This window comes from Aquila chrysaetos, chromosome 4 (genome assembly GCF_900496995.4).
Source record: "Aquila chrysaetos chrysaetos chromosome 4, bAquChr1.4, whole genome shotgun sequence".
In the NCBI taxonomy this organism is placed as follows: Eukaryota; Metazoa; Chordata; class Aves; order Accipitriformes; family Accipitridae; genus Aquila; species Aquila chrysaetos.
This window is the reverse complement of record NC_044007.1, coordinates 65502730-65523944: the sequence shown is the minus strand read 5'-3', so window position 1 is coordinate 65523944 and position 21215 is coordinate 65502730. Positions and strand designations below refer to the sequence as shown.

The 21215-nt window shown below is 35.5% G+C and overlaps 1 protein-coding gene across 5 annotated transcripts in view; it reads right to left on the bottom strand.

Moving 5' to 3' along the window:
- Nucleotides 1–21215, bottom strand: part of ZNF236 (zinc finger protein 236) — a 98732-nt gene that overhangs the window by 44918 nt on the left and 32599 nt on the right. For all 5 annotated transcript variants that reach the window (XM_030011416.2, XM_030011414.2, XM_030011415.2 and 2 more), the window contains exons 7-14: nt 20573–20719; nt 18662–18733; nt 13240–13443; nt 11425–11653; nt 9383–9655; nt 6998–7201; nt 3480–3624; nt 259–519 (exon numbers count right to left, since the gene is read on the bottom strand). In XM_030011416.2, the coding sequence (XP_029867276.1) occupies nt 259–519; nt 3480–3624; nt 6998–7201; nt 9383–9655; nt 11425–11653; nt 13240–13443; nt 18662–18733; nt 20573–20719 (1535 nt within the window). The remainder of the gene's footprint in view (nt 1–258; nt 520–3479; nt 3625–6997; nt 7202–9382; nt 9656–11424; nt 11654–13239; nt 13444–18661; nt 18734–20572; nt 20720–21215) is intronic.

Below are 21215 nucleotides of genomic sequence, written 5' to 3'. Positions count from 1 at the left end.
CTGCAAAGAAAGGTAAGAACGTCTTTTCATGGCTTCAGTTAGACAGTTATCCTAATTATTTACATGAACAAATTTTTATTTTTATTATACGCCATAATTTAGTATACCTTCAGAGCTACCTAAGTGTTTGTTATCCATAAACAAACATCCTTATTCAATTATTAGCATTTGCTACAGACCAAAGCTGCCTTTCCAAGTATCTTTAAGGCAGGTCTACTGAAATACATTGAAGGATTCATATAAAAATTGTAAACATACCTATGAGTCTTCATGTGTTTTTTACAGTTTAGTGATGTCTTGAATGTTTTTTGACAATATGGACACATATACGGTCGAAGGTCATTATGGATCCCCATATGTCGCCTGAGGCTACCACCAGTAGTGAAGGCCCCATTGCATATAAGACACTTAAAAGCTTTCAGTCCAGTGTGTGTTCTAATATGTGCTTTCAGAACTCCAGCTGACACAAAACCTCTTCCACACTGAGAGCACTTAAATGGCTTTTCACCAGTATGTGACCTTTTTAAGAGAGAGCAGAAGTTAAAGTAGATTTAACAGTTTGATTTACAAAGTTATTAAAAGACTGAATTTTAAAATGAGCAAAATAAACCAAACTAAGGTGACTGCTGTATGGATGGAAGAGGCCTCAGTTAAGAAAATCCAGAAATTAAAGCTTTAATAAATTATAAACAACCTGCATGTCATCACTGGCAGGGCTAGAAGCAATACTACATGACAATTTTATGTTCTACAGTCCAATTTCCTTTTCTGATCATACTTTGCCTCAGTTAAAACATTTGGGTTGAATTTTTCCATGCCAGATAATGTACTAGGTTCTTCAGACCAGTATATTACCATTTGCATATATTTTCCTCAATTGAGCTAAAACAATGACCACGAAAGTTTGGAGAAAAATATACTGACCTCCTCGTATTATATATATACTACTACTACGTTTAATAACAGAATTTTTGGGAAAAGAACTGTGTCCACCCTGAATACCCCCTGAACAAGGCACAGTACAACTAGTCTTTCAGACTGCTATGTGAAAACAATATTCAAGTGGGGAACGTCTCTCACCTATACTATCAACACATCCCATTCACTATATCCTTCCTTCCAGGGGTGCTGGAGGAGTTTCCCTTTAGGACCACATCGAGATATAAAACAGACTAAAGGACAGGTTAGGAAATGGAGCCGAGTGCAACGAGAGTTTTCAGGATTATGACTGTAGCATCCCAGGAGTGAGAGCTAGGGGGAAAGCAATGTGAATGCTAGGAAATGGAAGATAAAGGAAGGAGGATTTAATAAAACTGGGAAAAGTTAGGGATGGCTTATGATTACAGTATGCTTAGAAGTCTATGGCCACCACATCAGACACCATAATAAAGCAGCGTGACAGATATCAAGATTACTGTTTTGCGACCAATATACATCTACGGAAATCAGCAATGGGGTATCCCAACCTTTCCTTGGTGTGCCTGTGGGAGAATCTGACACACAGAGCTTCTTCAGTCACTGCTCTATTGAAAATACCCCTACTACAAATTTCCCTCTGTTTTCAGAGAGGGAAACAAGCTTTCTAAGCAATGATCAGCACCACTCCATGAAGACAGACTAACCACACAAGCGTCAAGTCTAGTAGTTTAGGTATAGCGATGCCAACTTACAAAGAACAAACATGGAAAAAGAGACAAGTTTCTAATTCCTCTACAAAACCCCTAGCAAAGCCAAGCTAAGCTAAGCTTCACTCAAGTAACTTTGTTGCAAAGATCAATCAGAAAGAAGCACAGGGGCGAGTAACTGGTAGCCCCATCACATCTTAGTATTTTCAGTATGGGAGAAGAAAAACAAAGATGCACATAATAAGTAACGAGGCTTTTAAAGATAGTTTATCCTGAGCTGGAGTGTGTGTAGTTTATCCTGAGCTGGAGTGTGTGTACACCCAACAGCAGAATGAATTCAAGCACAGGCATTTGAAGAACAGAATTTTTGAACACAAAGCGTATTCTGACAAGAAAAAAAAAATTGTGAGAATTCAGTGCAAGTAAACCAATTGTTTAAGTAATAAGCGGTTCATGTTCTGTGTAATTAAAACACTTTCAATTTCCATTCAAAGAATCCTGACAAAACTGTGAAAGAAAAATGAACTACGTAGTCAGCTACATTTCTCTAACACAAATAAAAGATGAAAAATTATGAATCTACATAAAACTGTAAACTACATAAATGCTTCAGTAAAATATGCATAAATTTAGCTTATATTTAGGCTAAAGAAGGCCATCTTTAGGCAGCTGTGGCCCTCTTTAGTGGCAACAAACATTTTAATGTTAACTAACCATTGACAGTTATTTTAATAAAATAGAGAGACAAGTGTGAAACACAATTAAAATCAACTATTTCAATGAAGGACAATGAAGGTGGTAATGACGCAAACCAGCAACACTTACTACTTTAAAATTATTTTGATTTAAATCAATCCAGCTTGATTGTGTCTACAAAAGACGGTGAGAAATCTAGATAGGATATTATAGAAGGAAAAGATGTGGTATTGCAAGGCTTTGTCCCCTCCCGTTAAGAGAGCATATAGAAACCAAGAACTATTTCAAGCCAGTTTGAGAACCTACCAACACAGAACTTGACTTGTAAGGAGAACATGAGGAACTCGCCACAATTTGAATTAGAGAAAGTGAGAAAGTGGTACAGAGCTTACATTGCAGAAACAAGCAGATTGCCACCCGCTTGTATGGAATCTTTCCTTAAATCCTAGTAATCATCTTTGGTGGTTTTTTTCATGTTTCCTCCTCCAGTTATTCATATTTTATCTAAGGAGCAATGTTTGATAACTCGACTAAATGTCAAAGCTCGCTGCCTGTAAAACTGCAACCCCATCTAACTTTGAAGCCACCCTTTCTTTTCAAAACAAAGTTGGATTAGTTCCCCTCCAACCTAAATTTTTCTGTGACTCCATAACTTTGTGGTTGTAACAAACACCCACTGTATGGAACTTGAACAGAACTTCAAGCAACAAAATGATCCCCAAGAACATGTACTCGATTACAATGTAAGCCTAAATTCTTCTAGGTTTACTACACAGAAAACAGCGCACAGAATAAAAAGCTGATTTGCTTCTCAAAAAATAGGAGTTACATACAAAGCAGATGATCTGCAGTATGCAATTACAAAATTACGAAAAAAACCCACATGCAATACTTGCTATTTCCTATACATAGTTTAGGAAAAAAAGATTCTGAGTGTTAATAAGCTAAACTGCACACTGAAGACAACCACTAGGACTGCACATCGGTATGAACTAGTCCAAAGCCTCCTCCAACTTTACCAGAAAAATCAATTATCACTGTTCACTACCTAAGAGACGGTAAAAAAGGAAGTCTTTTCAGTGAACACTAAATAAATTCATGCTTTTCCATAAATTTTGTTATTACATACATTTCCTTTCTTCTTTGTATTTGTTTTACCTGATGTGTTGTTTAAGATGACAAGATTTTTTATAGGCTCGATGGCAATAAAAACATTTGTATGGTCTGTCTGCATCATTCACAAAATTATTGTTAAAATAATTTTGGAAGAACTGGCTATTCCTTGGGATTGGCTGGATAAGACCTGCACACATAAACACACACACACAAAAAGGAAAAATTAATTGGTAAAGTTATTCCAAAGTTGCAGCAGTCTGAAGAGCTAGTATTCGAAAAAAATGTGACTAAACTTTTAGTATGCAAGAATATAAAGAAAATGAGCTTGTTTTCAGCACTTAAAATTATGCATGCATCTATTTAGCATTATACATATTATATTGCACATACTATCTATTTTAGTGATAGCTCTTTTTATCCATAGGTCTGCCTCATCACATGAAGCCTCACATACGTCCAAAATAAGCATTAACTTTAAAAAAGGCTGACAGTTACAACTTCACTGGTAATCAAATAATATTTTGCTCTTCCAACCTCCACCTTAACCAAATGACATTGAATCAATGTACCCCAGATATACATTTTAACTTGACAAATGTTTAGTAAGCATTTTGTGAAAAGTACAAAACACCATGATATATATCTGCCTTTACTTAAAGGATAAAAAAAGTCCGTTAAAAATTTTTCTATTTGTACATCACATCCACTTTAGCTAATCAGTCAGTCTTGCTAATTCTCTGGGGACCTCCAAAAATGTATTTGGGCGGGGGGAACCAAAACCTCAAACCAACTTATTTAAACAAATGCTGTTTATACACTGGTCCCTGAAGTCAGTCAAGTGTCAATTTGGAAAATCAGTTAAAAGTTCCTGCTACTAAATGTCCAACTGCTAATGCAAGAGTATGCTGTCTCAGAAACAGCCAACAGAAGGGTATCTCATCCCAAACACCATGACAGAATGGGAACAGTAGCAGACTTCTCAAGTAAACAAACTCATCATCATTCACACATCAGTGAACTCAAAAGTACTCATCACAATACTAATATACAAGGCTGAGAGAGTAGTGAAAAGTTTCAACAAACATGCAAAAGATCCCTTTGTGGTCCTAAATATTCACCACAAAAGCCTTTTATGCTGTCTCTTTCTTCTTCAGACTGCTTCACCTAGCATGCTATGTTTCATATTCAGAAAAGAAAGCCCAAAGGGTGTCTGCTGACTTCCACATTTACTTGAAAAGAGCAGAAGACAAGGAGAGGGAATCCTCTCAATTTTGAGAGGAGATGGCAACAATGAAAAAAGAACAAGGTTAGCTGTCTCAGACTTGAGAAAGTTTATGTATACATATGTGTTATACATATATATATTTATAAATACGTATGTACCAAAACTTCCTTCACCTTTGCCAACTCAGCTGGCCTAGTAAAAACATTCTCTCTTAAAAAAAACCAACCAAACAAAAAAAACCACCCCAAAAATCCAAACAAAACAACAACAACAAAAACCCAAGCCAAATAAAAAAAAAACCAACCCCCCAAACCCAACACAAAACCTCAAACCAAACTGAACCAAAAAAGCCTACCAAAACCAAACCCACAACCCTACTTTCTAAATCCCTTCTGGCATTCTTCTGTGATGGTAACTAGTAGTAGTGTACAGGAGATGACACAAGTCTTCCAAATCAGAAGAGAAGGAAAAGGAACGCTCTATGACAAATATTTACTCTCAGTTATTTTTGATCATACAAAAGCAGAATAATTCAGTTAACTCTTACAATGAATGATGGCAAACTTGTGAGCATATCCCCAGTTTCAGTGGTTCAGGTCTACAGAAGCACTACAGAATTTCCTAATAAGATACATAACAGAACAGAAATAACAGAAATTCCTAATAAAACACTTCCAAACTATCTACTCAACCAGTTCAACTGAGATAAATGAAACGTTTTTCCAAACTGTTAGAATAGTTAAAGGTGGCTCTACACTGGATATAGCAAGTCAGCAAAATAGTTCTGAGTGGGAACGTTCTATAAAAAGGTATTTTTTTCTCCCATCAGTTCCATCTTCGGAACCACAGTACACGCTAGAAAAATTACAGTAAGTTTTTTGCATTTCCTACTCAATAAATACCATCAACTAATGCAATAAAATGAAACAAACATTGTAACAGGTAGAGAACAATTTGCAGACTTTTTTTATAGACTTTTAGAATAATTTAGACTTTTTTAAAAAGTAAAATATACATCAACACTTACTCTTTTTTTTTTTTCCTGTCAAAGGTGCCACTCAAAGATTAACACTAATACAGAGCAACAATACTAGTTTCTTGACACCTCTAAAAGAAGTAAGAGTATTTTTTTTCTGGGAACAGTGGAAATATTGTCAGTGGGTTGAAAAAACATGACACCTTCTAGACAAATGGTGGAACTTCTTATTTTTACATTGAACAGTCCAATATCAGCAGAGTTCACGTGTTATCAGTACCGATAGGAAAAAACTTTTATAGTATTTCTTTTTTGTTAATACTAAATTTTTTTCCAGAAAACGGAATTTCACTGCACAGATCTTAATTGTACTGAAGTGCTTTTTTTTTTCTTTTTTTTTTAAATTCAAGAAATAGGAGTGTACCTGTTTCCAGGGTTCACTCAAGAAAGAAATACTGTGTGATCTGAATATCTGAAGCTGTCAGTTAAGTTTTGTTGCTAGTCTGAAAATTTAAGTTTCTTATACCCGATACCAAAATAACCACTACTCTTGCAGATGGTAATTCTTGGAAGCAGTGAAAGCAAAAGGATTTTTAAAGAGTGATAAAGATTTTAGGCTAAAGATATTACCAATGTAATATTCTACTATATAAAGATGACTACACAGCAGACAAGGCAGAGGTTAGCAGACTGGTGAGTCAAACAACAATGAAGAGTAAACACCTTGCCCACTACATTGACCTCTACAGGACAACAATATATACTGTCTTGATTGAGCTGTACAACAACTTACCTTCTTCCAAAAAGTGGTTTTACGTAATGTTGTAACAATTATTCTACAACAGAATTAAAATAACTGTATGAATTCTCTATAGTACATTCCAGAATTATTCTGCCCTTTTTTGAAATATTACCACTAATGATTACCACTAATTCAGCTGAGGTCATGATAGTAACAAATACACTAAAATCACATAACACACCAACTCCTTAATACATGTAATTTGAATAAATATGATCATCTTAAGAAGAATCTAGGTCATGAACTGTCTGTCATGCTTTCTATACCAACAGTCTAACAATAGTTTAAATTAACTTCTCTCAATGTAATGTAAAAATGCACACGCTTTCTTCTGGTAAGGATTATACAATTTCTCTGTAAATAAAAGACTCTTATTATTTCTAGTGCAAGCAAAATACAAAATATGGCACTTTTGTGAAGCCTGATTATTTCTGATGACTTATTTCAAAGTACATCTTTCCCAGTAAGCTCTGAATGGGTTTGCTTGATCAAACCATGACCTCTATTTTCCAGTGAAATCCAAATTTCAAGACAGCACAGATTTACTTGCTCTTTACCTAAATCAGTTATGAGTATGGGCTCTTGCAAGGGGATGTCTGGTACTGGAACACTCGTCTTTCCTACTCGAACTTTTGCAGGTTTACGTTGATGTCTCAGCTTTCTTAGTTCAGTATGTTTAAAATGTGAAGCAATATGTGTTTTCCGGTGGCCCGACGTTCTAAACTTTTTGTCACAGTGAGGACAAGCAAAAGGCCTAACACCTGCAAAAGATTAGAAAAAAAATATTAGTTTGTGATTTTATTTCCACTGCCCTAGAAATGTACCTTTGGAATACAGATTCTCTCTTCTATTTTGGGGGTTTTTTTTTTGTTTTCTTTCCTATAAGGATGTTTATTGTTAAATAGGTTTTCAAAACAGATCTATAAAATCCAATCAAAAGTAAATATGAAATTGCTGAACTACTAACTGGTTGTAACACATCACTTTACACAAGATTGTTATCAGGAAACTGGATGATGCAAAAGTGACAGCAGTTTTCAACGGGTTCCAGAAGCTATCCTAAGAATTGCAGATAGCAGGTCAAATGTCCTTCCAAAACAAACTCTTAAAAAACTGTGAGAAAAAAGAATCAACACACACATAGACGAATGATATATAATAGGATAAAACAGAAGAACAGTGATGTGACAAAATTTAACAGAATTCTAGATCTGTCTCTGAAAACGTCAACACTGTTTGATGGCAGTCAAAAAAGCATGCCAACAGGAATTACTAACGAAGGACTTTTGCCATGCAATATCTGGTAGAAATCTCTCCTTGTAAAGGTTACTGGAGAACCTGGTAAGTTACAGAGACAGTGAAAGCTGTCGAACTTTCAGCTTTTGTTCAAGGGGAGATCTTGGACTTAAAAGGCTAGGAAACATGACCGGGTATTATGAAGAAAGGTCTATAAAATCACAGATAGAAAAAATGCACAAGAAATAAGAATGAACCATTCTTCACAATACAGTAACTAAAATATTGTATGAAGCTACTGAGCAGAATATTTAAAGCAACAGAAAGCACTTTACTCAACATGTAGCTCAATGTTTTAATTCATTATGTTAGGTTGTTCTAGTATTAAGTTCACATCGGTTCAAAATCAATCAGCTAAATTCTTTGGAACAAAAACTAATAAAGTGCTGCTTAGTGCAGAGGTACAGCCTGCTTCATGAAGTCCTCAACCCAAAGATTAGCGGAAGCTGGTTGTATGCTGCTAAGAAGCATTACTGTAGGCTTCCCCTTTTCCACACGCTGCCATCAGAGACAGCATACAGGGCTAGATGAACCTCTAACCTGACACAGTAAGCCTAACCTGCTAGACAGAGGAAGAAGCAAACATCTCTGACAGGAAAAAACAGTGGGCTGAATGATGGTTAACTACATGCTGGAGTTCCATAAACACTGGACTACCCATTTTTCAAGCCACCTAGTGCTTTTGCCACTTCGCATGAGTCTGACTCCTTAAATAAAGCAAGGGTGATGTTAAAGTAATAAGAAAAATACTAGTTTACAAGTTTACAAAAAACAAAGTGAAAAAACTTTCTGCAGATGAATCCAACATTGATATTTCATGGATTAAAGGTTTGACTATAAAACGTATTGAACACCAAATGCACATAGCCATTGAATGATACTTTTGCAGAATGTAAATACACAAACTGGAGTGAAAGGAAAGAGTAGCACATTTACGAGCTTATCCTCCTGAAAACTTATTTACCTGCAGGAATAAAGAAAGAAAAAGTGCAAAACAACCAGGCAGTCCACCAAGAGCCGAAAATTAATTTTTCTCTATGCAGAGGATAAAAGTTCAGCCATGGAAAAATGGGTATTGAAGACATCATATATGATGTAAACAAGGACCATACGAACAGGAGTTTATGCAGTGTAAGATATTGAAAACAGTTAAGTTCATGAAAACACAAAGCAACACCTTATTGTTGAAGATAAAATGGGAAGTAACCAAACAGTCCTGAGTGATACAGTGAAATTATCAACAAGTGTGGGGAAGGGGTGGGAAGAAAAGATGCAGAGTAAATATGAAAGATGACTGGGGATAAGTAAAATCAGAACTCAAATTCTAAGAGCATGACTCTTTAGAAAGCACCATTAAATACACTCACAATACTGATATTAAAAAGGAGTAACAGCTGACTCTTCATCAGAAAACTAGATGTTCATGGCTTTTGTAAGAGTCCAAACAAAGTTTCAAAGCCATGAAACACTAGAAGGTTACGACAAAAATTTAAGTTCATCATACAAGGCACTAAAACCCGTTCATTCTCTGATATATATCAATGACATGACAGACACCTCTACAACTTAAGCACTTCACATTGTGTTTTTTCATTTAAGGTCTCGCCCACATCACAGAAAATACAAAAGCAATTTTGAGGCCTTACCTGTATGTAGACGAATGTGAACTTTTAAACTCCCTGAGGTGGAAAAGCATTTCATACAAAATTGGCACTTGAAAGCTTTAATGCCAGTATGTGTTTTTATGTGAGCTGTGAGAGTGCTCTTAACAGCAAAGGCGCGGAAACACTGCGGACACTTGAATGGCTTCTCATGGGTATGAATGCGAATGTGACGCACTAGATCACTTGGTTTTTTAAATTCTTTAGAGCAATATGGACAAACATGCCACCTTATTCCATTTTCTTCACGTATAGAACCTAAAATAAGGAACACAAAAATGAATGTTTCAAACATTTTAACAGTTCTTCAAAAAATCCACCACACTGACACCATTATACAAGCAATCAAAACACAAAAACATTTTGTGAAATAGATGCCATTACAACACACTTCGCAGACAATTAACTTCTCCATCAGATACATTCTACTTCACAAAAATAGCGATGGGCTGGAATGACAAAAACACAACCAAAGACAATCCTGTTGAAATTCAAACATTTTTATGCTACCAAAAAGGAAGAAGGTAAAAAAAAAAAAAAAAAAGCTAAGAAAGTCTGACTTCACAGAATAGAAAGCATTCAGTTTGTATGCCACTTAGAAATACAGAATGTAGTTGTAATGCAATATAATATACCAGTTAACTTATAAATACCATATCTAACATAAAATTATCCAACAACGACTATAACTCCTGAACCATAACCAAACCAAATTATTTTAAGTACTAAACTCTTATCTAGCTAACTGGAAGAGATACTTTATATGGCACTATTCTGCAAATTCAGACTTAAATTACATTTTATACATCTTTAAAGGAGCAAAATGTCCATAAAAAGTCCTTCTGAAATATTTACAATTTAAGGCTACTTTTTCACGAAAGTTGTTTTATGATCCAAGAATCCTAAGCTCCATCCTAAAGCAACAGCATACCTTTTCTCAATAAAAATGACAAAAGAAGCTTCTAAATCCCATCAGGGTTTTTTATTCATATACATTGTTCAATATCAGACATTTGCTCGTTTCAATCACTTCACATTGTTGTTTTTTTCTGTAAACCATGTCAATACACTGAGGTTATGTTATTTTATGAAAAAATAAAGGTGGTTGTGTTTGACTATACAGCAGTGACCTTTTATTTTTATTTGCAGTCAGAGTTAGCAAGTTGTTACTGATACACACAAGGAACAAAATAGTTATTATTACCAGAGGAAAAAGTTAATGTTGGTTTGTAGCCCAGTTATGCTGGACAAGGTAAGTTTTTGACTTTGGATCAATTTCTGCATCCCTTGCAAAGAAAAAAGCAACATCAATTTATCTATGAAGTTACTATGCACAGAGCTCAATGACTGACTATTATAGAGCTGGCAACCTTAAAGCTTGAGCAACTTTAACACTAAAGTTGCATTTAAGCACACAGAGATAAAATCCAGACTTGCATGCACACAATACAGTAAGGAGGTGAAATATTAACATGCATTTATGCTGACGGTATCAAATCAGCACTGTGATTCCAAACACAGGCGACGTTAAGTATTATCCACAATGCCAACCTTCTTCCTTCCCTACGTGGCCTAGATCAGTGAAAATCTGCATGAGGCAGCAGCACTGCACTTCTGCCTCTGCGAGGCCTCACTTCCAACAAGGAAGAGTAGAGCTTGCAAGAACCCTCTGCTCTGGGACACACCATGAAATCCCAATCCTCCTCAGAGAAGGATTATGGGAAAAAGAGGTAAAAAGATTTATATTCTTTCTTTTTTGTCCTCCTCCAAAAACTCCGCTGATCTAAATCCAAAAGATTTAACAGTGTAACTTCACTTAATGGCATTCTGACACATTTTAGTATCAGTATAACGAAAGTTATAAATGCTACTATCTTAACTTATACACATACTGTATTTTAGATAAAAGAAGATGAAGAACGTAACGGATCCACAGCATGTTTTGGGAAATCCCTTTATAAAGCCATCACACCCACAAATACTGCAGTCCTTACAGAACAAAAAGTAGCAAGCAGTGGCAACATTACCAGGTAAAAACGGTGATTTTTTCTTAATAACCTTTTTTTCTTTTTTATCCAGTTTATCTGTACTCTCTTGCTCCTTATCTTGTTCTGCATTATTAGAGTCAGCCTGATGATTTGAGAGAGTCTGGACGTCTGGGTTCTGATCCTGAGCCCCAGGAGTCTTAGCCTGGCTGCACTCAGTAGAATGCGCAGAGACGGGAATCGAAGACAACCCACTGTTCTCTAAAGCTTGCTAAAAGAGAACAAAAAACTTCTAGATTAAGAAAGAAACATTCCGCAGTTGCTCCAACTTTTCTCAAACAGCTACTTAGACGATATAATGCAAATATAATAAAGGAATTAAATGTCTCATCCTCCCAGAATTTCAGCTGTATTTCAAACTTGCAAAAACATTCTCACACAACACTGACTTCTGATTGTCTGTGAGATTTTAAGTTGGATTTGCTGCATTAATACATGTGCCAACAGCTGCCTTTCAGAAAAGTACCAATTGTTTCTACAGAATCGAGCATTTGCCAGAAATACATAGCTCTCTCTTATGCCTACTACATGAGAGAACAGTTCCCCCCCCATAGAAGATCAAATTTTAAGCCCATCAGCTTGTGGAGAAGCCATAAAAGATATAAAGAAAAAGGAAGAATGCTAAACCAAAGAAAGACTCTGAAAAGCTCAAAAGCCTCTCTTAACAAACCAGTGATAACCATCAGACCAAGGCAAGAGCTATGCACTCATTTTTATGTACACCTGGAAGGGACTGGGGTGTAGGCACCTTTATGCATACTATTGTGTCCGAAAAGGCTCTGGATCAAAGACCTCAAACACACATTTAAATAGGAGTGTGCAGATATTTGATTGCTTGGAAGAAAACAACGTTTTATTTTTATTTTGTACAACAAGATGGCTAGTGATGCTCATACAATAACTTAAAGAACCAACCTCAAAGACAGATTTATTTTTTTTTAATAGGTATCACAACAGTAGTTATATTTTGTGTTTTAATTTAGTCCAACTACACATCACATTCCCAACATTAGAGAACTCAGCACAGGTTAACATGGTGAACCGGCACATAACTACATGTAACATTCGGGTCTTCCAAAAAAATTTGAATGGTAATTAAAAGACCAGAGATGAAAAAAAATAGCTTAACGGTTATAGCAGGCTACCATCAATACTAAAGAATAATATTCTCTGCCCTGTTCTATTATGCAGTGGAGGATGCAGAACAAGCACAGACAGTTGAATTACTGCCTGCATCTCTTCTGTTACATAGCATCTCCTATTGCCAGTATCAAGGAAAGAATAATGGGTTAGGCAAAACATTGGTCTGACCCAGGAAGGAATTTTCTTTGCACCAATAAGAAATATTCAAATAGCCTTATTAATTAGAACAGGATAAGGGCCCCGTATACGTTCTCTTTTTTTTATAGGTAAAAATATTTTTCCCCTCTAAAATGTCATCATGTTTTAAGCACAGCATAACTTAAGGACATGCCACAAACTCCTTCTAGGCAACAGGGAAAAAAACAGAAGGCAAAGGGATCAATAAAACGTCCATGTATGGGTGTGTACACTTAAAGCTTTCTTCTAGGTCATGTAATCAATATTCATAACTTTTTTTTGTAAAATTATACAAAAAGATACCTTGGTGCATTCCATACTCCTTCAGTAGATCTCTATAATTCTTTCCTGACTGATAAATCATTTAGAAATGCAGAAGGAATGCTATCATTGAAAATACTGAGAACAAATTTCACTAAAATAAAAACGAGAAAGAAACAACTGAAATATAAAGCTGTTCTCACACACAGCTCTTACCTGCAAAATATCTCTATTGATTCCCACTGCAATGTTGAGCTGTTGACCAGGTTGTTGAGGCTGGTTGTTTTCTACAGGACCTGGTTCTGATAACTCAAGGAGCTGCTGGATGACATCAGTTACAGCCTGCTGACCCTGATGAGCAGTAGCTGACGACACCTGGTTTTCTGTCTGTTGAAGAAGTGGAGACCGAAAATGTGTGGCCTGAAATATATAGCAGTACATTTGTAAAGGAAGATGAAAAGTATGTATGAACTGATCTGTTCAGCTCCCTTATCTGAAATACCTGTTAACTGTCCACTACAAGGATGTCCACTTGTATAAGACATAAGGATTACACAGAGCTGTCATTCAAGGTCTGCTCACTCCACTAAAGAATTGCTTCTCTGTATCCCTTTTCTGGAGTTCTTCCCAAGCTGCATAACTGTAAGCTTACAGCTTGAATTAATGTTATCGTAACTACTGAACTGTCAACCAGTTTACAAAACACAGGGATCAATTACTGAATTCCACGTGTAGAGGCCACATGCAAAGTAATTCCACAACAAATAAATGGCACTGACATGGTCGTCTTTTTAAAGTTCACATTTAAGTAAAGCAAGTCCTTTGGAAAAATAACCTTCTATTAATTGAGATTTTTTTTGTATGAAATTATTTGTGTTGTGACATCAAAATCTTTCAGAACAATCAAACTACTAACTCTTTTCCCTTCAACTTTCAATCTTCTAAATCTCTTAGCTTTAGAAGAATCTCTTCATACTCTAAAAATTTAAATACAGATGGAGCTATGTCAAAATACTAACAAAATATAGTCTAAAAAATCAAATTTCTTTATTTCTGATTTCATAATTGTATCTTGGGCAACCTTAGTAACAAATACGAAGAAAAAAGTGATAATGAGCCTTGGTATTTCTTTTTAAAATCAGAAATGAAGACTCCTTCTATTCTCTTTCATTTATAAATTTCTCTTTGTTATAACAAATAGACTCTGTAAGTATACTGTTACTGAAACAACTGCTTTCAATCATTTATTTTACTGTAGAAAAAAGAAATTTATATTTATATAGTGGCTAGCCCCAGAGTTCTGTTTCTTAGAACACACTGGAAATTTGCTTCTAATATTCACTTCTGTTCTCCAAAAATAATCACTTGCAGGCGTGTGCACGCGCACACGCACATACATGTATACATAAACAGCTACCTTTTTTTAGATAATTTTTAACAAAGAATAATGTTAGGCTTCATGTAGTATTTCTTCCAATCTGAAAACTCTCCTAAGATTTTCTTTATACTGACACATTACACTGGACAGTTAAAATAACACTGTCACCGTATTTGAGGGTAGTTACAAAGAAATGTATTACGAAAAATTAGCTTGACTCGAGTTACATCCTGTGCATTTGATTAAGTACTCTTAATGCCTTCTCATGAGATGATGTAAAACAAACCATTATCTCATTTCTCTTGCATGCATGCAAGAATAGCACTCGCTATTTTGCCGATTTAACCATTACTTCATCTTCTTTCACCTCACCAGTGGGACAGATGGAAAGACTCAACCTCTTCAGATTCCAATTTAGCAAAAGTGCTATAAACATTTCAATATGTATTTTACAAAATAAAACACCCTGTATGCCATTTTCATTGCAATAAACGGGAACTGAAGCAAAGTGTTTTGCTAAATGGTGTAACAGCTCTTTATGGAGACCATTCATTTTCTTGCAACGGAATGCAGGGAAGCTCTTTAGTAGAGCGGGAAGCCTACACTAAAAAGTCTATAAAATTCTCCCAGGCTTTAGCAAGAGGGAAGAAAAATTGTTAATGAAGGAACTGCTCCATATCATCTTTGACATGAAAATTACAGTACTACATTTATTTAGCCAGTAAGTTCACGTATTATACAGCAGTTTATATACAGTCTCATGGAGGTTAGCTTTCTTGAAAAATAATACATACATATATGAATGCATATAGAGGTTGTTACTATTAAGATACCCTGTTCAACATAAAAAGTTTCAGGTGTCTTTGTAGGTCTCACTTCACTACCTGATTTTAAAAATAGCATAGAGAATGAAGTGTTTTATTACTACTTCATAATTCCACATTTGTTCCATTAGAATAGTGCACCTTGTGATCACCCTTAGTCTGTCTGATCTGCTGTGTAACACAGACCGTGTGACTGCTCCGAATGAATTACTCCTTCAAGTAAACTAACTGTACAAAAATTATAGCAGTTCTTTAAATCAAGTACTTTATTGTGATAACCTTCTGTTGCTATCCAACCTCAACAAGTTGCTGCAACAGTAAATTATCCACACTAAAATTCCATACTTTATTTCAAAGTGTGAAATTTGTCTAGCTTCAACCCTCAAAATGTTTTTTCTCTTCCCTATTAAAGGGATTACAGATTTTTCCCTTTTCTTCAAAACAGCACAATTAGTCATCCTTAAATATTTTATCTGATGGTCAAAATAGATAATGCACCTTGAATCTCTTAAATAATAAAACACATCATATCATAATTTAAGAATTCTGATGGCTCCGATTCCTCCTGTATCTTTGAATATAGTTCATGAATAGTGAACACTGTAAACAGACAACTGACAAAAGCAAAACTTCCCCAAATGAAATATAGAGGACATACAAAATTTTCATTTCTGTGCAAAGTTTCTTCTCTAAACAAAAAGACCAAAACTAATCTTTCCAGGCAAGGAAAACCTAACTTTTAGCTGATATATCAATTATTACTTCTTCCATCCCTATTTATAAGGGGAATTTAAAATCCTTGAAAACTCCTATCCCTGTGAATATGGCCTGCTTTTCCTGTTCTTCTATATGTGATTTTATTCTGGACCATGTCAGAACATATATTGTTTGGTGCACCCAGCTCACCAAGAAATCCAGATCACTCTGTATCAGTGATTTGTCCTCTTCATAAATTACCTCAATCTTTGTATCATCTTGATCAGTGATGATTTTATATTTTCTTCCAGGTCACTGATAAACTATTAAGTAGTGTAGGGTCAAGAATTAATTTCCAAGTGACGCCATCAGAAACACAGTAACAATGGTGATTCCCTGCACACCTCTTTTACAAGTCCTCTCAGAAAGTTTTAAAAATCACTCATGGTGCCTCATGTTAATTTTAGTACGTCATTCTATTTGAAAATACAAAAAACATGTCGCTGCTTTTTACCACCTCCATTACAAGAAGGAAAATGAAGAATCATTAAGGATGCAACTAGCTCTACTTACCAAAACGCAAACATTAATAAAAGAAAAATACGTATACATTTTCTTAAAAACATGTGTGATACATGGTGCCATCCCATGGAGGAATCTGAGCATATATCCTAGTTCAACAAATGAACAGCAACCGCACATAAACAAGCAGGCTGTGCATCTGAAGGCACGGAAACAAGCAGATAGTACATCAAAGGAGGAACATCTGAAAACATGTAACAAAATTGCTGCTGATTCACCTTAGCATTGATGTCTGTCTGCATTAGCTTTGAAGTGATGCCATGCATTCCTTTTCCACAAGATTCCCATACATGTTACGGTATATAGTTAGAACTGTAAAAATAGAAGGTACCCTAGCAAGTGGAAGGAGAATTCAGGTTTCTGCTCTAACTGCTAGACTAGGAAAGTCAGGCTTCTCCTTGCTTCGTTTCCTAGATCCACCACATGTAAGCTGAAGTTGACTCTGTAAAGGTTCACACTTAAAATGCTTGGTGGTTCAGCAGTTACCAAATCTTTCTCTGGAGAAAGATGCTTAGACTAAGGATGGAACTGGACCACTTCTCTCACTTGGTAGGCAAGAGTACCAGGCAATTATGGGAGGAGGGGGCAATGGGATCCATTGCTCCCAACTGGCACCTCTCACTGGGAACCACACAATATGACACCCTGACAGAGGAGCCTAATTTCAGTATTCAGAGTCAATGAAAAAAAGACAAAAAACATCCTCTTGATTCTTGAGAAAAAGGGAGGTCATCAGTTCCTCTCTGGAACTTGATTTGCTGGAGGGTTTTTGAATATAAACCACGCTACACGAAACAAAGTCAATTTACTGCGGGGGGTGGACAGTGGTGTGAGAAATGGGGGGGGACTATGCAAGACTTGAATTTTAATATTGTATTTTTTTTTTTAAGTGATTTTTAAGAGATCAATATGAATTGACAGACTACATTCTAGGCAAGTTTCCCCCTCCCTTTCTAGAACATAAATCTGGCACAAATATATGCAGATTGTAATTTTATAAAACTTCATTATTTAGGAATATGTTACATTTAATCCAGTATATTTACAATAAAGGGTACCCTAAATTGATGATTATCTTCCTTGCAGACCTGCGCTTTCACACACACACACACACACAGAGCCCCCCCAAAAACCAGGCATCACCTGATACCATTCCGTACGACGGAAAATAATTTCAATTGGTTAAAAAAAAGAAAATTTACTTAAAATAAACTGCTTTTGAAGAACAGCCATTTTTAATACTTTTTAAAAGCTTACAAGAAACATAGTATAATTATTTATTTAATACAGCAATTATTAGTAATTAATTAGTTTGCACCAGTTCGCTTCAGCTTTTAAGTTAACTGGTCCCAGAACACTGAATTCACAGTAAAAGATAAAAAGAAAGTGCATAGACTGGTTATGGCGACTTTAAAGCAATACTGCCACATTTCCTGGCCCTTGGTTTTGTGGATTCTAGTACATGAAAAGATAATCAGTGGCTGAAGATGGGAAGGGGGGAAAGTTAAGTCAAATAAATCTGTCACTAAGATACCATACTGCAACCTACAGCTGACAAACGACATGGTACATAGCTGCAACAAAACACGCTAATGCTCTCACTGTGACTGGCACATCAGGACCCGCCTGCCTCAGTTATCTTGCTATGAGGTTCCAGAAAGCCAGCCCTGCATCATCCTTCCCCAGCTCCATGGGCTCCTCCTGAGACCCAGGGCTCCACCGCTGCCTCAAATTCTAACCAACTCAACCAGCATGAACACAGCTCCTTCCCTCTCCACCCAAACCATGGTATTCCTGTGAAGTAAAGTCAGAGCAGCAGGATAATCCACTATTTTTAAGAGTCCTTACTCTCCTCTGGTCTTTTTATACAGGAGAGTATTTGCCTCCATTTTGAAGATCCAATGAACAGAATTATATGCAAAATCATGAGCATATAACAAATGAGGGAATATAATCATTCAAGACCTGTTCCATTCCTAAATAACCAGCTGCATTCAACAAGGAGCTTGCTTTCACATATTAGCTGATCAACTTATCGCAGAGGACCTTTCCTCTGCATATCCTTTTTTCACCAGCTAAATTAAAGTTCACAGAATTCTGTAAAGTTTCTCCCACTTTCAGTCTTGATGCAAAAATATGACAAAAACTCTACACTTACATTCTTCCATTTGTTATCGACAGGTTGCAAAAGATTAGCAGGGGATGTTGTTAAAGGTTGGGTGACAGAGTCCTACAAAGAAATGAAAAGAAAGTATTTTAAGCAAAAATAAGAAAAACGTGGCTAATATCATGCAGAAAAGTAGCACAGTTCATCTTCCCACAGTATGAAGAGCAGGGACGGAAAAAATGAGACTATGGGAGAGATACAAAAGTACACAGAATCACTAACGTTGCATCATCATTTATATACATTAAATGAACACAAGTTACAGAAACCAAAACCTTTGCTATAAGCACTGATGCAGCAAAAGACAAATAACAGCCTTACAGTAAGCATATTTTACAAGATACAGTCATGTATCACACAAGAATGCATTCTTTGGTAGCACAGCACTTCAGGAGACTTCAACTTTTGGAACATGTATTTATTAAGGACATGATCATTGTTCATCCCCAGGTACATAACAAGGGATGACAGACTCCAAACTTCAGAACAGAATAACTACACTGGAGATTTGTTGTTAAAGCAGCTCTGCAAGTTTCGAGCAGAATGAAAAAGTCAGTTCTAATCTAAGCAAGCTAGTGCTAATCTAAGAAAGATGGTACATTCTATAGCAAAAAAAAAAAAAAAAAAAAAAAATCAATCATTAAATATCTGCAGTTTCAGATATAAAATTAAAAATAAAAGGCATAACACTCTTAATATGCAATTGACATGTCAGTTATTATCTTTGCTCTTCCTTGTTAAACTTCTTGGCATCTGTTTTTAGAAAGAAATTTTCTTCTCCCATTTTGCTTATAGTATTGTATGGAGGTGTTCTTTACTTTTCCCCTCTTTCATGCAAGCAGAGAAGTATGAATGCAGCAAAGATAATAACACCACACTGCTGTAATATCAATACACAACACAAATGCAAAATACTCAAGCAAACCAAAACAAGAAAAACAGAGCTGGCCAGAGAAAGCAAACATGAGATAGTATGAAGGAATTTTTTTCCATTCTGCTTTTAAGATTAGGCTTGTGAATGTAGAAATATATGAAAAGACGTAGAGGTTTTATGTACTTGCAAGCAAATAGAACACATTAGTATTTTTTATTATTATTATGAAGAAACAAATAGCATCTGCAAAAAAACCTTCATGGAATCTTAAAAAAAAAAAAAGTTTCTCCAAACAGCACTACCAGACACTTGTTTTCAAGAAGATACAGCTGCATAACAAAGTTGAGACTTTAAATTTTAACCCTCCTCTTCAAAGTCTGGTATTACTTGTCATCTATTGAACATTAAAGCCTAACAGTTGGAAATTATGCAAACCAGAGTGGAATAAAGGTAGAAAAGGTAGTTCTATTCAAAGAACAAAAAAGAAGTACTATGATATATTAAACACGCACTGGCTCAAAAAATGTCTTATGAAACCAGAATTTTAGCTCTTTATTGTATCTTGGTAAAGAAAAACATTCAGTGCTTCCAGTAAAGCTAAGATTTTTTCCTTTGTGATCTGTCAAATAATAAGCTAACATTTAAAACAAGTTATCAGAAATACTCAGAAGAATCCACTATGTGTTTATATGGACTAGAATTATACAAACAATTCATTTCTGAAAATGAGATGTAATTAATATATAATTTGAATAGTTCTAAATTTCATTGTTCCAGTAAAACTTCCCAAATATTATTTTCAACCAAACCTTCAAATCGTAAATCCTTTTTCGCATATACTTGGCCAATTCACATTCTGCCAATATTTAATCATGCAAATCAATTCCAGAAATGACACAAAACTTTAAAAACACAAAAGACAGCTACAGGTCTTTTAGTTCTAACCTATCTGAAGAATTACTGGAATTAAGATATAGACCTAATTAAACTCTTAAAGGCATTTTCACAATATAATGAGCAAAGCTTACTGCTGTAACATGAGATACATCTGTTGAAGCGCTCGCAGAATTCTGTGGACCACCCATGTGCATCTTGCTGATATGTGTATTTAAACTACCCAAGCTTTTGAAGACACAGCTACATTCTGTACAGTTGTATGTAGGGCCATTCTTCACCTTCAATAAAACAAAAAAAAATTAAGTAAATTTTCCCTACATCTACCAAATATTACATTTTTCATCATATACAAACATACCATAGGATTATGAGAACTAGACCAGTTTATTTTTCCAAGTTACTGATATCCACTTACGGAATCAGTCTGGTGTCTCTCAGATATCAAGTCAACTGTAATCTACGTGCATGACTGCCATCTCCTATTACCACTTCTCAATGTTGGGAAGCACCAGAGAGCAAAACAAATGTCATCTCGCAAATGAGGCCTCAGACTTTTCCCTCGTTACAATTTCCTACCATTACATACTTAGAACAAAACTGAAATGCAACTTTATCAATTAAGATGTGCCTGAAGATGTAACATTGTACATAATACAAACAGAAGTTTGGAAATATGGAGAGTATAAAATGCAGATTATTTAACTTCAAATTTTGGCGCTCTTCTGTTTACTTTTGCAAAAGTATCTTTCATAAATTTCCAAGAAAAAATAAAAT